The 14,637-nt window shown below is 33.5% G+C and overlaps 1 protein-coding gene across 1 annotated transcript in view; it reads left to right on the top strand.

The window, feature by feature from the left end:
- Positions 1-12,605, top strand: part of LOC121411356 (semaphorin-5A-like) — a 105,885-nt gene extending 93,280 nt beyond the window's left edge. Inside the window, exons 17-24 of the mRNA XM_041604034.1 lie at positions 2,665-2,726; positions 3,043-3,255; positions 4,542-4,688; positions 5,174-5,368; positions 6,880-7,041; positions 7,803-7,991; positions 8,693-8,914; positions 9,629-12,605. Coding sequence (XP_041459968.1) covers positions 2,665-2,726; positions 3,043-3,255; positions 4,542-4,688; positions 5,174-5,368; positions 6,880-7,041; positions 7,803-7,991; positions 8,693-8,914; positions 9,629-9,963 — 1,525 coding nt within the window. The 3' untranslated portion in view covers positions 9,964-12,605. The remainder of the gene's footprint in view (positions 1-2,664; positions 2,727-3,042; positions 3,256-4,541; positions 4,689-5,173; positions 5,369-6,879; positions 7,042-7,802; positions 7,992-8,692; positions 8,915-9,628) is intronic.
- Positions 12,606-14,637: the final 2,032 nt, after the last annotated feature.

The raw sequence follows: 14,637 nt of genomic DNA, 5'->3' as shown, positions 1-14,637 counted from the left end.
ATGAAAGATTTAAAGACAACCTATTAACCTCCGCAACACGATTTGCATTTTTAAATTCATTCTTACATTATTCATTAGCGAAAATCCCACCCTTTATACATACATGTAGGCCTACTAAGCTATTAACGTTAATAGGTACTCTTTTATGATGTCCATATCAATGGATAATGAAAAAGGGGATAACATTTCAAGAAATAAAAGGGATATACCAACTAATGAAGAGAGATGTGTCCATGCGTGAAAAATTTTATTTGCATAGTGAAACTTTTATATGATTTTTGACAATGAAGTTGTGTATATCTGTATAATTTTTCCCAACTGGGAATAATTTGATGATGTTCCATGTTCTTGTACTCTTGTCCTGTGGTGCTGTCTAACAATACTATCATCACAGGGATCAAATAGTATATACTATACCACACTAGGGAGATTAGACCATATATCATTTGATATCTCTATATGTCAGCAGCAATATTGTCATTCTTATGCTGTTTGAAAACAATCGGACAACAAACTCTTTCCAAATGGCTGATGTTTACTCTTAATAAATGGTCATCCAATGAAGCAAACAGTGGACCACCGAGGATGGCATTTTTCACATATATCTGCATGTAAACTATACTCCGAAACAATGTTGTAATATTCAGTTTCACTGCAAAGTATGGTAAATAAAAGATATTATATATGCCAAGTATATGCCAGTCTGTCATTGTGATGACATAGCGATGCTGATATGCATAGCAATTTTTTCCTTGATATAGTTGTTTATTATTCACAATATATTATATGAATAGGATGATGTCTGTAATGTAGTCCTCAAGACTTGCAAATAATGAAGACATTCAACGGAAGGATGAAAATCATAAAAACCTGTTGCAAACATCTGTACATGAGTGATAACATATCTCAGAGGTCATTCAGAGGCATGACCTAATGCCTGCTTAACTTTAAAAATGGTGTGCCAAGTTAAGTTATATTTTGTAAAAATTTTCATGGGCATTAAGCCTTTATAAAAGGTTTCTACAAAAGTTAAGCATAATAACTTTTAGCCTGTAGCAAATGGTGTAAAAATAATTTTCCAGCATTGTTATCTCATAACAGCTAGACCAAGTGGTCTTGTTTGGTTATGTGTAGTTCTTTCACTGTTTGACTTGGTAAACTTTAAACCTAAGGCTTTTCATTCAAATTAGGTTGTTTTTAGATTAGAATAATGCCTACTCTATGTTTGCTGTAAGTCTGCATACAGCATACTTTACAATTCATTTACACATCGCATTGGCTGAATGTTGTCAAGCTGATACATTGACTCCAAAGTCTGCTAGTTTGTAGAGAATGTGGTACGAGCATAGTCTCCAGGGATACTTGTAAGAGTAGAGAATGGACCGGATGTACTGTAATCCATGTCAGATTATATTGGTGTGAAGAATGCTGTTTGATGTGACATGAATGGGTTGTTCACAATCCCAGTAATACTCGGCTAATTTTCATCCAGACAAGAATTGAAATGGGGGAAACAAATCTAGCCTTTTTGGTATTTATTTAGATTCAGCAGACGTTGAATCACTGCGGTACGTCACTGGCAGAGATCATTCGCTAATTCCAATATTTCTTTTAGTAGGAGCAATTCAAGAGGCATTAATGTGACATTTGCTTGTGTATCGGCATGTAACAGGACTTCCTGTGTATATTCCTGATAAAACTATTTTGTCATATTTTTCCACATTTCAGTATTATTATTCTTAGGGTTTGAGGTCACTCAATTTTGAAAACAGATATTTCCTTTTAATGCATCTTTTATGAAGTAGATAGCTCTTCTAAAAAATAAAAAAAGAGATTAAGTCATTTCCCTTTTGCAGTTGTAGTATGTGACCTGATGTAAGATCTAGACAAGACGAAGTACAATTCTGAAGTACTTGAAGCGATTCAGCAAACAATCCATCCATTATTCTTCCCTCCATCTTCTAATGACTTCTTGACAGCATTACTTCACAAAATCTAAAGGGCACTGCGCTTGAAAGATAAAGCGGAAATGTTACATCAGAAAATGGAAAAGGAACATTCAATTTGAGTCCCATCTGTAATTTCAAAGTGTTTGAGAATGAAGTAGGTCTATGTTGCAAGTGAACTTTGTCTGACCTCACCCCAGAGATAAGATGTCGCCTCAAAGTCAAGTTTTGATTAAGGTCTGTGAAGCATTTTCCAGAGGGAGTTTGCCGGCTAAGCCTAAAGGGCATTGGTTACATACATGGGGATGATGGCTGTCTGATAGTCTTTCTTCTCCAGACTTAACCAGTGTGAGACATGAAAACATATAAGAGAGATGTTATTCTTCAATTTATTTTTCTAAAAAAGAAAATATAATAAAATAGGAAATAAGTAAAGTGTTATAATGTTTTTTTTACCATCATGACAGTTGAAATTTCTCTTTAACAAGGCATTATCATCTGTGATGAAGATATAATGATTTTATTTCATATTGTCTATATGTTTTTATTTATGTCTATTGCTAACTGTCTCTTATTTACATTGATGTACATTAGTGGCTTTATAGTTTGATTACAAATATGAATATCATTGCTTAACAGTGGATAAAAGTAAAAAACAAGATAAATTGATTAAAGAAAATTAATAAATAAATCTCTGTTTTTTATTTTTCCCCTGTAGTCCTTTAGAGGTCGAGGTTTGGATACAAGATATCACAGGATGTCCTATAATGGACAATACAGGTAGGATACTCTTCATATTTGCTCCTCAAGAAATCAAACCACCATAGCAAGCTTTATATAAGTATGGCAATTGTAGTGAATTGATATTGGCTATATTGTGCCTTATTAGACATGTATTATTGTTAGGGCAGTACCTCCTGATATTGAATATACAGTAACAAATTCATATCTGAATACTCTGTAATGTTATTGTGTTATCATGCAAACTGAATAGCGAACTTTGCTCCATTGAAACAATATGCCTAGTATGAGAATGTAATCACAAATCAGTGGAAAACATATTTTCATGATTACATTCTGTTGTTTAATTCCTCAGTCGATGGCAAATTTGGTGAGTGGTCCAACTGGACCCAGTGCTCGGACCCCCTAGGACTTGAAGCCTGTATGTGCCGCTACCGGGACTGTGACTCGCCAGCACCCAAGTGCGGGGGCACTACATGTATAGGAGAATATCAGCAGGTCATCAACTGTACAGGTAGACCTAGTGGCCACAGCGGTCCAGGCACGGCAATTGATAATTACAGGCCAGGTACTTGAGTGCATGTTGTGCATTTTGTCATTTCATCCTTCTTTCTTTCTTGTTTTCAAGGTTTTAGCATTCTTTAACAGCAAATATATTGTTGAATCCTCTTCTCACATATTTGGGTATTTACATAATCCTTAATGAGATCATGTTATGATATACATTCACAATCCCACCGCTGCCACCAAAAATACAGGAAGTTACCTTCATTTATTAGTGGTATTTCAAGATGCCTTTATTAAGACTTTAACATTTTATGATACTTCCATATCTACCTCTGATAGCACATTAAAATGATGAACATATTCGATAAGAATAATTTGCCTTTCATGAATACAATCTGTTTCGGCCATTATTCTGTACAAAATGATCTCTTTAGCTTTTTTTTTCATTGATATTTAATGATGTCCAACCTGTATTGGTTTTGTTTTACTTCACAAGAACACCACAGGACCAAATCATCAATAAGTGAGAATAGATGTATAATACATGTACATGTCTTTATTATCATGCATGAATCAGATTATCTGCATCGTCGCTTCTTCAGAGATAAAACTTTCTTGTTCATATGAGTTAAATGTATATCTCTCAATTCTGTCTTCAATTTTTTTTTCCAATTTAATTTATGATTTTTATGATTTGAAGTAAAAATTGCATTAAAGCATGACCTATAAGCAACAAGTCCATGAAACTAAGAATCATATGGAATCTACCACCTGTGAAAATACTTACGATATATGCATGACAAACAGCAAAGGTTGCATCATATGAAATACAAATACCTATTATCTTTTGAGAATGTGATTACTTGAGAAAGAAATTTGCTCTATTATTTTGCATCGATCAATTATTGTATCATATCATGGTGTCATGTCTATGCATAATCATAAACATTCTGGTGGATGTAACAACTTATGTTTATCATGTGCTTCAAACATTTGTTATTTTGTATTGTAATAAATTTGTCATTCTTGTGTTGAGATTGACAAAAGCTTTTACCATAAGCCATTGTATCTCAAAAAAAGATTCTGTATGGGACCCACTTGGGAAGATTTCATGAAGTTATTTGTTATAAATATCAATTGATATAGGCTATGGAAATTCTGGCATCTCATTGGAAAGAAAATTACGTGGTGAAAACCACTCAAAATGTGTTTCATGGAATTCTATCATTGTTTCTAAATTATGAATAAATACATGAATGTTCCAAAATATTTTTCAATGTTACTTCTATTAATAATGTTGAAAGCATTTTTAATTGTTGGAATTGATTCTTGATTTGTATTTGTTAGGATTCTGGGGTGAATGGAGTTTATGGACAGAGTGCTCTGCTCCATGTAATGGTGGGATCCAATCTCGTGTTAGAGACTGTGTTAACGGACAGGCTTGCATCGGTGATTCAACTCAAACGAGAGAATGTAATAAACAAGCATGCTCAGGTGAGTACTAGTCTTCAATCAATGAAATCTTCTGAATCAGTTGTATTTGGTACTTTCACATTCTATCACACAGCTCTAATGATCCAACACTTATGAGTTTAAGTAATTATAAGTAAAAGATAAATGAATATGGAATTTTAAAGGAATTTGTTTAACATGTTATCTGCTATGGTAAGATCTCTTCAAAATGACAGATAATATATCTACAGGTATTTGTTGGAAGTTAGAGAAAACAATATAATTAAGTGCCCTATTAGGGCACTATTTTAATAATCATTGTTATCAAGGGTAACTTAAAAGCTAGTTTGATAATGGTGGAATTTGATTGGTCAAATTCAAGTTTATCATTAAATTCCATCAATTGGTATTGATCATGTTTGATAAAACAGTCAAGATCTGCAAGATCATGTTTCTTTTTTTAAATAATCGAACATCTTGCAATTTTCAAGCAAATGATTACAATCACTCTACCTGTTGCGTTACAGAGGTTCGTAGACCAACTGACTGGACTCCTTGGTTGGTTCACAATGTATCTGAAGATGGTCTTCTTATGCAACGCTTCAAGTACATCTGCAGAGCTCAGGTGCCAGCGAGGGATATGGTGTCTGTCGGTAGGATGAAGGGACAGTTCAAGTTCTGTCCTTTCAGCAGTACAAACAAGAGGTGCTGGGGTGATAGTGGTAAGTGAATCTTACAGAGTCGCTCCTTCCAGTTTTGAATGAATTCATTAATTTCTCATGTGTTTCTTTTTCCATTAAAGATCTCATAATAATCTCATAATTTCAGTATTGCTTTTCTCAAGTCAATTATTGTTTTAGTTCATTTTGATTCCCAGCTGACTTCTTATTGAATGAACAAAAATGTGACTGTAATTTTTCATTAATCAAATGAACAATGATTTCAAAAGGAAGGGAGGGGTAATATTTTCTGAATAGGGCTATTTTTCATACTTTTCATTCCAAAGTTTGTATGTTTCACTGTCTGATGACCAATTCTAATACCTATTGCTGGTCTGAGTTTTTTTTTTTATTCTAGCTTTTCTCATTTAACATGCTCATGATTAGTTTTCCAATGTTTTACAAATGTCAATAAATCAACATTTAGAAGATCATAAATGTAATATGGATTTGATAAAGATTTGGAATCAAACCCTGGCTTCAGTTTTGTAAATGGTTATGACGTTGATATATTCAAGGATTTTCGATCCTGTAATTAATAATACAAAAAGTCAGCTGAACGATTGCTCCAAGAACCTTTACAGAGTTTTTAATGTCCTTTTTGCTTTTATCATTTAATATATGTTTTATTGGGATGTGTTGTTGGTGCATACATCATGTTCCCATAACTGCAAACTTCTCAACTTGCTTTCTTGAACTTTTTTCCCTCACAACAAACATATTACATTAAGATAGTTTGATCTAAGTCGAGATGGAATGAAATTAATATTCCTGTTATAAAAAGGAACAGTTCTCTTTAGGTTAAATAAATATATTCTGTCCGTAATTGTTGGCATTTTTGTTAGAATTCTGGAAATTTAATTCATACATGTTGGAAAAAAGGTAATTACTTAAATTAGTACTTTTGAATTATTCTCTTTCCAAATTTGATTTGATTTTTTTATTTTATTAAACTCTGCATGAAACTTATGATTTTCATTTTCAAATTTGGCTGCACTAATTGGATGAAATTCATTTAAAAATGGGTAATTGCAAAAATTGAAAATTCTAACTGCTCTGATTGCCTAACAACAAAAGGAAGGGAAAGTAAATATAAAGGATGCTTGAAATTATATAGTAAATAGCAAAAAACTAGAAAAGGTGTGAAATTAACAAATATTAAGAGGTTTTAACTGCTAAACTGTAGAAGATAAGGAAAGTAAATAAGCAATGCCCATCAAATACTAGCACACTTTTGAATACAATGAAACACTTGCACATGTAAGACACGTTTAAAAGCAGTAAATATTTCCAGATATTTTATCACAACAAAATATCAAATAGATTTATAACTTTGCATTGTATATTATTTTTTTATCAAGTAAAATCAACAAGATATTGCAATGCATTTTATTTAAAAAATGAAATAACAAAAAAATGCAATATGATATATCGATAACACTATAGGCATATCATTTTTGACTAATCCCTCTATCTGTCCATCTCTCTCTCTAATCCTCCCTTCCCTTCATCAGAGAGTTTTGGTGGGTGGACCATGTGGTCTCCATGGTTACCATGCAGCTCATCATGTGGCCAAGGTGTTCAGGTCAGGCACCGTGCTTGTTTCCCTGATAACGCTGATTGTAACGGGCAGTACTACGAAAAACGAGATTGCTTGACCTATGTTCCCTGCCCAGGTAATTGGACTAACTCTTATTGTTGTTTTTTATCAGTCCAGTCCGTGCATGTGTGTGTGTTGCTTTCGCTCCTCTTACCTCTAAGCTTCGCCATAAACGTAACCATTTTGTACGATGCTTATATGTGATGATTGAAAGATTAACCACATTCTTGCAATCAAATTTATTTTGTTATGCTCCCATTGGATAGGCATTTCTGTTAGATTTTTTGAGATTCTGTAGAGCATTTGTGTTAGAATTTTTTTGTAGATGTTGTAGGAGGTATTTATCTCATAGAAATAGATTGTGAAATGTAGTAAGTAGGATAAATATGTATGCACACACTTAAGTTTGTGTTACTATAGAATTATGTGGTAGCATAGATTTGCAATACCCAATAGAAGGAGAAAACTAAAGTAAATCAATGCAAAAAGAAATGTTTTGTATAAGAAGAGAGATGCAAAATTTCAATAAATCCTTACAACTTTAGGAAAATATATATGTGAATGAACACAAGTCGTACACTAATCAACAATTCATTAAAAAAAAATTTCTGAGATTTCTTTGATGTTGACATGTTAAATGATGTGGGGTCGTCGGAATTGTTTTGATCCTGCATTTTCATTTTTTCTGATATAATGCATGTTGTCTCAGAAGATGTTCATGGAGCCAGAATATATATATGTTTTTTAGTGCGCTTTGTTTGAGTGTACATATGTATGTCACACTGAAAGTTAGAAATAATCTCTGATTTCCAACATGTCACCCATTTTTGTTGACAGTAAATGGAGGTTGGGCCTGTTGGGGAGAATGGAGTGAATGTTCGGCAAGCTGCGGCAAGGGTATCAAGCAGCGTTACCGTGAGTGTACCAACCCTCTCCCACTCAACGATGGAATGGAATGTACGGGGAGTAACATGGAGGAAGTACCCTGTGATGGGGTAGACTGTCCCAAAACAGATGTGTTCGAATGTGAGTCAATCTTATCAAGTTCATGTTTTCTGTTGCATATTCTAAATTTATCGATTTCTGATATATGTAGTCAAATGTACCTTAGTAGGAATTGATAATTAAGTTCAAAATATGAATGTGAGTGGGCTCTATGATGCACTCGTAATTTGTCACCCATAGAGGGCTTATTTTATCCTTATTCACCTCTGTGGTGTCACCCCTATCATCTACGGTGTTCTTATTTATGGATGAATTCTTCCAGTTATCTTTCATAATCAAGATCCCAAATGGTTCTTGAATCTGCTGCTTGAAATGATGGATGGATACAGCTTCATTATATTTACAAATTAGTGGACATGAATCACTGATTTTGACCGAGAATTACAGGAAAGCCGATTAGTGGTTTATTTTTAACAGAATGTGACAATCTGCATGTTATTTTCTACTTGTGGTTGTAGTTTTTGGATTTTTGTAAAGTATCAAATGAGGAAACTTGCTATTTAGAAGAAATACCTTTTTGTTAATCTGTACCTTTCTATACTTGAAAGATTACTATTCATAAACAGAAAAATGGTCACTATTCAACAGTACTATCTCACAAGGAGCAGTAAAGAAAAGTGTTAAAAATGCTCCACTGTATAATAAAGAAAACAAATCATATCAATGAAAGTAAAATTATGCTTAATTCTCATTAAAATGTGTGTTTATCTCTCTCTTTTCAGTACCCAACTGGCCAGGTATATCAGTAAGAACCGGTCAGCGTGACCCGTCAGGGGTAGCAGGTGGTGCCATAGATACCAACCTTGGCTGGAAGGAGTGGAGTAAATGGTCTTCATGTAGCCACAAAGGCCGTCGTCACAGGAGCAGAAAGTGCGAAAGTGCTATGCCACTTTACAAGCAATGCATGGGATGTGTGAAAGAGATCGACTGGTGCTATGAAAACGGTATGTTTTATATATATATATATATATAGTCAAGGCCCCCTCCTCCAACAAAAGGGTCATCATAGATCATGTACCTATAAAAAGTATAAAGAATTATGATCATGAATTCAGTTTATTCAAATTCAATTTATTATTTTTAGATGAAAAAATCTAAGTGGTAGCACCTCAAGAAGATTATGCTTGTCGAGCAAGGTGCTCTTTTTTACAGACCCCCCCTCCCCCAGAATATATGAATGATTTGATTATTTTTTTATACCTTATCTGTGTGATTAGCAATGACCTTGTATATCTATGATCCTTTTTTTTCAAATTTTTTATCTTATTAGGGCATTTTCCCTCAATCTAATAAGCGGTATAACACATTTGTTTGTATAGGACTATACTCTAATAATACACTAATAGTTTGTTGTAGCAACAGATTACACAAGCTGTTTTCTCAAAGAAAATCTGACATTTTGTGAAATGTACCATGCATTTAACTATACAGTTCAATAAATATTGTATTGGACACTTGTTGTCAATCCTGTGGTTTAGGTATGATAGACAATGCAGTGGGCTACAGGAAAGCCAGAGATACCCTGTATTTGACACATCTGATAAACTTAACTTTTTAAAACGTACCTTCATTCAAACTAAAGCACATATATCCATTATGTTGTAGATATGAATAATGAGGGTATCTGAATATTATATTGTCTCTTCTCACTTATCCAGAGGATACACCAGCATCTCCGTTCCAAGCTCCGGCCGTTCAGAGGCTCCAGGCCACGCCCAACTGTCCCAACCAGGACGGAACCATGGAACCCCTCTACTTCTGTATCGTAGCCGTCGTAGCAGCGGTAGCAGGGTCGATCATGTCCCTCTCCGTCTACATCTCGTGGCAGAAGAACAACAAAAGGCGGGATCAGACCCAGCTTGACTATGACGATGAGGAGGACGACTTTGGTGACATGGCGCAGTACTCCGATTCTGAATACTCCTACGACGGCAGTGAGTCATCGCCGGCGCATATCACTTCAAATCCAACAGAACTGGAAAATGAGAGATGAACTTGACAAATAACCTCTCCAGACTCTTTTTTATATATGTTAATGATTTGAGTGTTCTCACAAGATACGGGAAAGTGGACTCTTTTTCTTGTGCTGCATCTCAAGAAGCCGTTATCCTCCTTATGGAAGCAACTTCGACCTCATGACGTGATGCGCGTGACGATATTCTTGCACTTATTTATATATACATATATATATATTCTATTTTTCCCTTGTGAAGTTCAGCTGTATTCATTTGGTGTATTGTCCTATTTATGAATGTCAGTAACTGACACGTTATTAAGCTTGAATTGTGGAATGGACGCAAAAACTCTTGTACCGCTTATTTTTGTCGTTGATTGCCGAGGAGTGTTGGATATGTTCCAGTGGATTTATGAGATAAGAGGACATGTGAAAAATCATCTATGCAAATTAACAAGGACATCGGCTTTGTGACATCAAGAGGAATCCAAACTGCTGGAAGAAACAATTATACATCTCTTTATTTTCAACATTATTTAAAGCACTGCATTTTATCAAAGAATATATTGGGCTTAAGTAATGGCATGGGTTTTATGTCTATCAGTATGAAAGAATTCTTTAAGAAGCTAACACGGTCAATAGTCAGCTTATGCCACCATGTTGGAATCAAGCAATAAGCACTGTGGTTATATGTGGTTTTATGTATTTGCATTTTTTGTTCTTGTTTTAACGTGTAAATGAAAAATGTATCAATAAACTAGGAACATTATCAATCAGAACAAATAAAAAGCTTGTTATGTTGTATTCATTTTAATATGCTTCACATTGCATTGTTGAGTTGATATATTCTCCATTGATTATCATGAAACATATGGCTTTATATGTTGTATATACACTTTATTTATATAAGCAATATCATTAATATGCTGATATTGCATGTAATGTTTGTCTGTTACCAAATATTGTGGGCACAATTTTGGTCTTCATCATTTGAGTTGTTTAGTGTATTACAGTAATTTTCTTGGTTACTAATTTTGGCTTTTTCGTTGCTGAATTTTCCTCCTTGATTTCTGTGATAATTGTTGGAATAGCACTGTCAAGTATTTTTTTTCCTGATGACTACTACTCTGGCCCTTCATATTAGTATTTGTATGAATATCTTTAATAACTTGATAAATGAATTGAAAATACGTACTCTACAAATGATAAATTACCTGTTACAAAAGTAAGTTATGCATAGTCTTAAAACTAATCATTTTCTTTTTATTTATTAAAGTCCTAAGACTATTATGTCATCTATCAGTTTCAATTTCTTGAAGATATGTTCTTCATGTCACTATATCAATATGTCTTAATAGTGCACATGAAATTTAAACTGTTAATTGTTTAAATTGTTTTAAGTATACTCTATTGAATAACACAGCAATAAAGTTATATAGTTTAGCTCTTCAATTGATTTCCTTCCATGAGTTAAGAATTATTTTGTATTTTAAAAAACTGTTTTAACAGTAATTATTTTGAGTTTCAAACTTCAATTATGCATTTGACAAATCCACCCACTCTTGAAATGATAAAACCAAGGGAAAATGTTATTATTATGTATTCAGTAATATAAAAATTGAAGGGAAATTGAAATAAATCATGATTGTATTAAAATTGTGTACAAACCCAGACAGCTATATATGGTATTTATATTATTGTAATATATATTGTAATGAATTGTATAGATTGCCTTGTATTAAATGCACATATCTTTGTACTAGGGTGATAATTATTAACGAGACTCTAAACAATGTGTTGTTGTTTGTCTCCAAAGATTGAATATTTTTTGTCATTTTGTATGTGTATATAATAACATGACACAGATATTGTGTTCACAAAAGTCAGTTTTTGATGAATTGTATTGAAACAATTTGAAAAGGTTGGTATTTGAGCTTATATTTCACTTTTTGTGTCATGAAAAGGTACTTAAAAATAGAACAAATTATGTTAAAACATTTTTTTTCCATGGATTTGGATTGGGAAATTATTTGAAATGTCATTTTTCAACCAATATTTCTTCTTATGCATCTCACAACTGCTTCATGATTTTTTAAGTAATACACAAAATAATTGGATTTAGTATATATTTCATTTGCAAGCAACAAACAGCAGCTAAAGATATATGGTAATGTTTCTCTCCAAAGGATTCACAGTGGTAGTATACTATCAATTTTCCAAACATTGTTATTCCCGCTTTTTCCCAAAACAGCTGGGTGGGGTAAATAAGATATTAAACATTGGATGTCAGTTCATTTTCACTTTTAAGTTGGGAGGCTAATTTAACTACTAAAGTACATGTATAATTATAATTATTGCTTTGGATTGTGAATGAAGAAAATCAAATGCAGGAAATCAATTCCCTAGAACTAAAAAAAATAATGAAATGGGAGCTTTTTGATATATATGTCTGTAGCATCTTTTGGAGATCTTTTATCAAAGTTGTCGCTATTACAAGAGAAATATAAAGAGGATGATGGAATTTCTAATTGATCCCAGGAATGGTGTTTAATTATGTTTCTGAAAAATGAATGTCCCCTGTATTAAAACTACTTTACTTATGCAAATGCGAAAAAAATGTCTTGTTCTTGTGTACCAGTATTTTACCTCTTTTTAGTCAATAAAAGTGATATGCTCTTCTACACGATCTTTGAGTTGTCTGATGAATTATTGTATAAGAATATAAATATCGACTGCTAGGGCAACAAATCCTTGTTTCTCAAATCTTGAAATTGTGATATGTTCACAAGAATAAGAAATTAATGTGGCTATCAGTTGTCCTCACATTTCAAGAAATTTGGGCAGGGCAAGAATAGACTACAAACGTTTAAAGATATCATTACAATCAAATTTGAGATACAGGGGTATATTGCTCCACTAAACTATAACTCCTAAGACCTTGTAAAACAATCCAATTAACCCCACATTTACCAAATACACACCTTTTTATTCAGGCGTGTAGCCAGGGGGCGATCGCCCCCCCCAAAAAAAAAAAAAGTCCCCAAAAAGAAAAAAAAAGATGGAAAAAGAGAGGAGAAAGGGAAAAGGGAAGGGAGGAAAGGGAAGAAAGGTAGCTTTCTGTTTTGTTTTGTTTTTTACTTATATTTTTTTTCTCAAAAGAGAAACTCCTTCGCTCTTGCTCTGAATTTATAAATGAATTTTGCTTCCGCGCTGCGCGCGGTTATATGACAATATTGAAGTTCTCCATTGTTTCCCCCATACCCTTTCCCTAACCCTGTTTTCCCACCTCAGCTATATGTGTCTCTTGCCAGTTAAAGTTCAAATGTATACATTAGGGCATGGAATTAGAGTAAGGTTAGGCCGAAGTATATAAAGTTATCTTTTTTTTTAATTGATCGCGCAACTTCTGGTCTGGTCGGCTTTCTGCCGTCACCTCCATAAAGTCAACTTCTCCCGCTTTTCAGCTCATTACTAAACAATCATAATTTTGGGGCGAATAGGTTTCTAATCTAAAAAGAGGAAGGTATAAAATTTGTGTCGTATTAATTAAATTCTATTAAATTTTATATCATTTCCCTGCACATTTATCTCCTGTCCTGTTTTGCGCCCTCAGTTTGAAATTTTGAATCAAAATGAAGCGCTTCAGGATTAGTCAAAGAAATTAGGCATCCTTTTCCTTGTAATGAAGTTCAATAATCTTAGAAAATCAATTGAATTAGAGCCGATGGGGTATTTGAGATATTTGCATTTGATGAAACGTCCGCCCTTTGAAATTTCAGAGTTTCATTGCTCTGCGCGGGGAGGAATATCTCCCTCCCGGCACATACATTTCTCATCTGTTTTGCGAGTTAAAGGTTAAGTCCACCTCAGAAAAATGTTGATTCGAATCAATTGAGAAAAATCAGACAAGCACAATGCTGAAAATTTCATCGAAATCGGATGAAAGTTATGACATTTCAAAGCTTCGCTTATTTTCAACAAAATAGTTATATGAACGAGCCAGTTACATCCAAATGAGAGAGTCGATGATGTCACTCACTATTTCTTTTGTTCTTTTTTGTTTGAATTATAAAATATTTCAATTTTTACGAATTTGATGATTTGGACTTCCTTGTCTGAAGCACAAAATGTTAAACCAATGGAATTCCAGGTGTTCAGGGAGGAATGAAACTTCATTTCACATGATAATGACGAGAAAATCAAAGTATTTCATATAATAAAATACAAAGGAAATAGTGAGTGAGTGATGTCATCAGTTCCCTCATTTGCAATCCGACCGAGATGTGCATATAACTGTTTTGTGAAATGAAGCGAAACTTTAAAATGTCATAACTTTCTTATTTTACATACGATTTTGATGACATTTTCAGTGTTATGCTTGTTGATATTTTCTCTTTTTATTCAAATCAAGTTTTTGTTGGGGTGGACTTGTCCTTTAAAGATATGCACTGTCGCTAAATTGTTTGTAATCAAATCTGATCATTTCAATTATATATCTTTGAGAATAGCCTTTTCTCGGGACCCTTTTCATGGCCCAAAAAATGATAAAACGCTTTAGCATCTGCGCTGTGCGCGGGGTTATTACTATTTTAATTTCCTCCATTGCCTTTTTTGTGCGTTAACAATCACTTTTGAAAACAAGGTTCATGAAAACAAGGTTCAAAATCACAACTAGTCAACTGAATTGGAACTGATATAGATATTAGAGACAAG

Source organism: Lytechinus variegatus, chromosome 3 (assembly GCF_018143015.1).
Source record: "Lytechinus variegatus isolate NC3 chromosome 3, Lvar_3.0, whole genome shotgun sequence".
Taxonomy (NCBI): domain Eukaryota; kingdom Metazoa; phylum Echinodermata; class Echinoidea; order Temnopleuroida; family Toxopneustidae; genus Lytechinus; species Lytechinus variegatus.
This window is presented reverse-complemented; position numbering and strand designations above follow the sequence as displayed.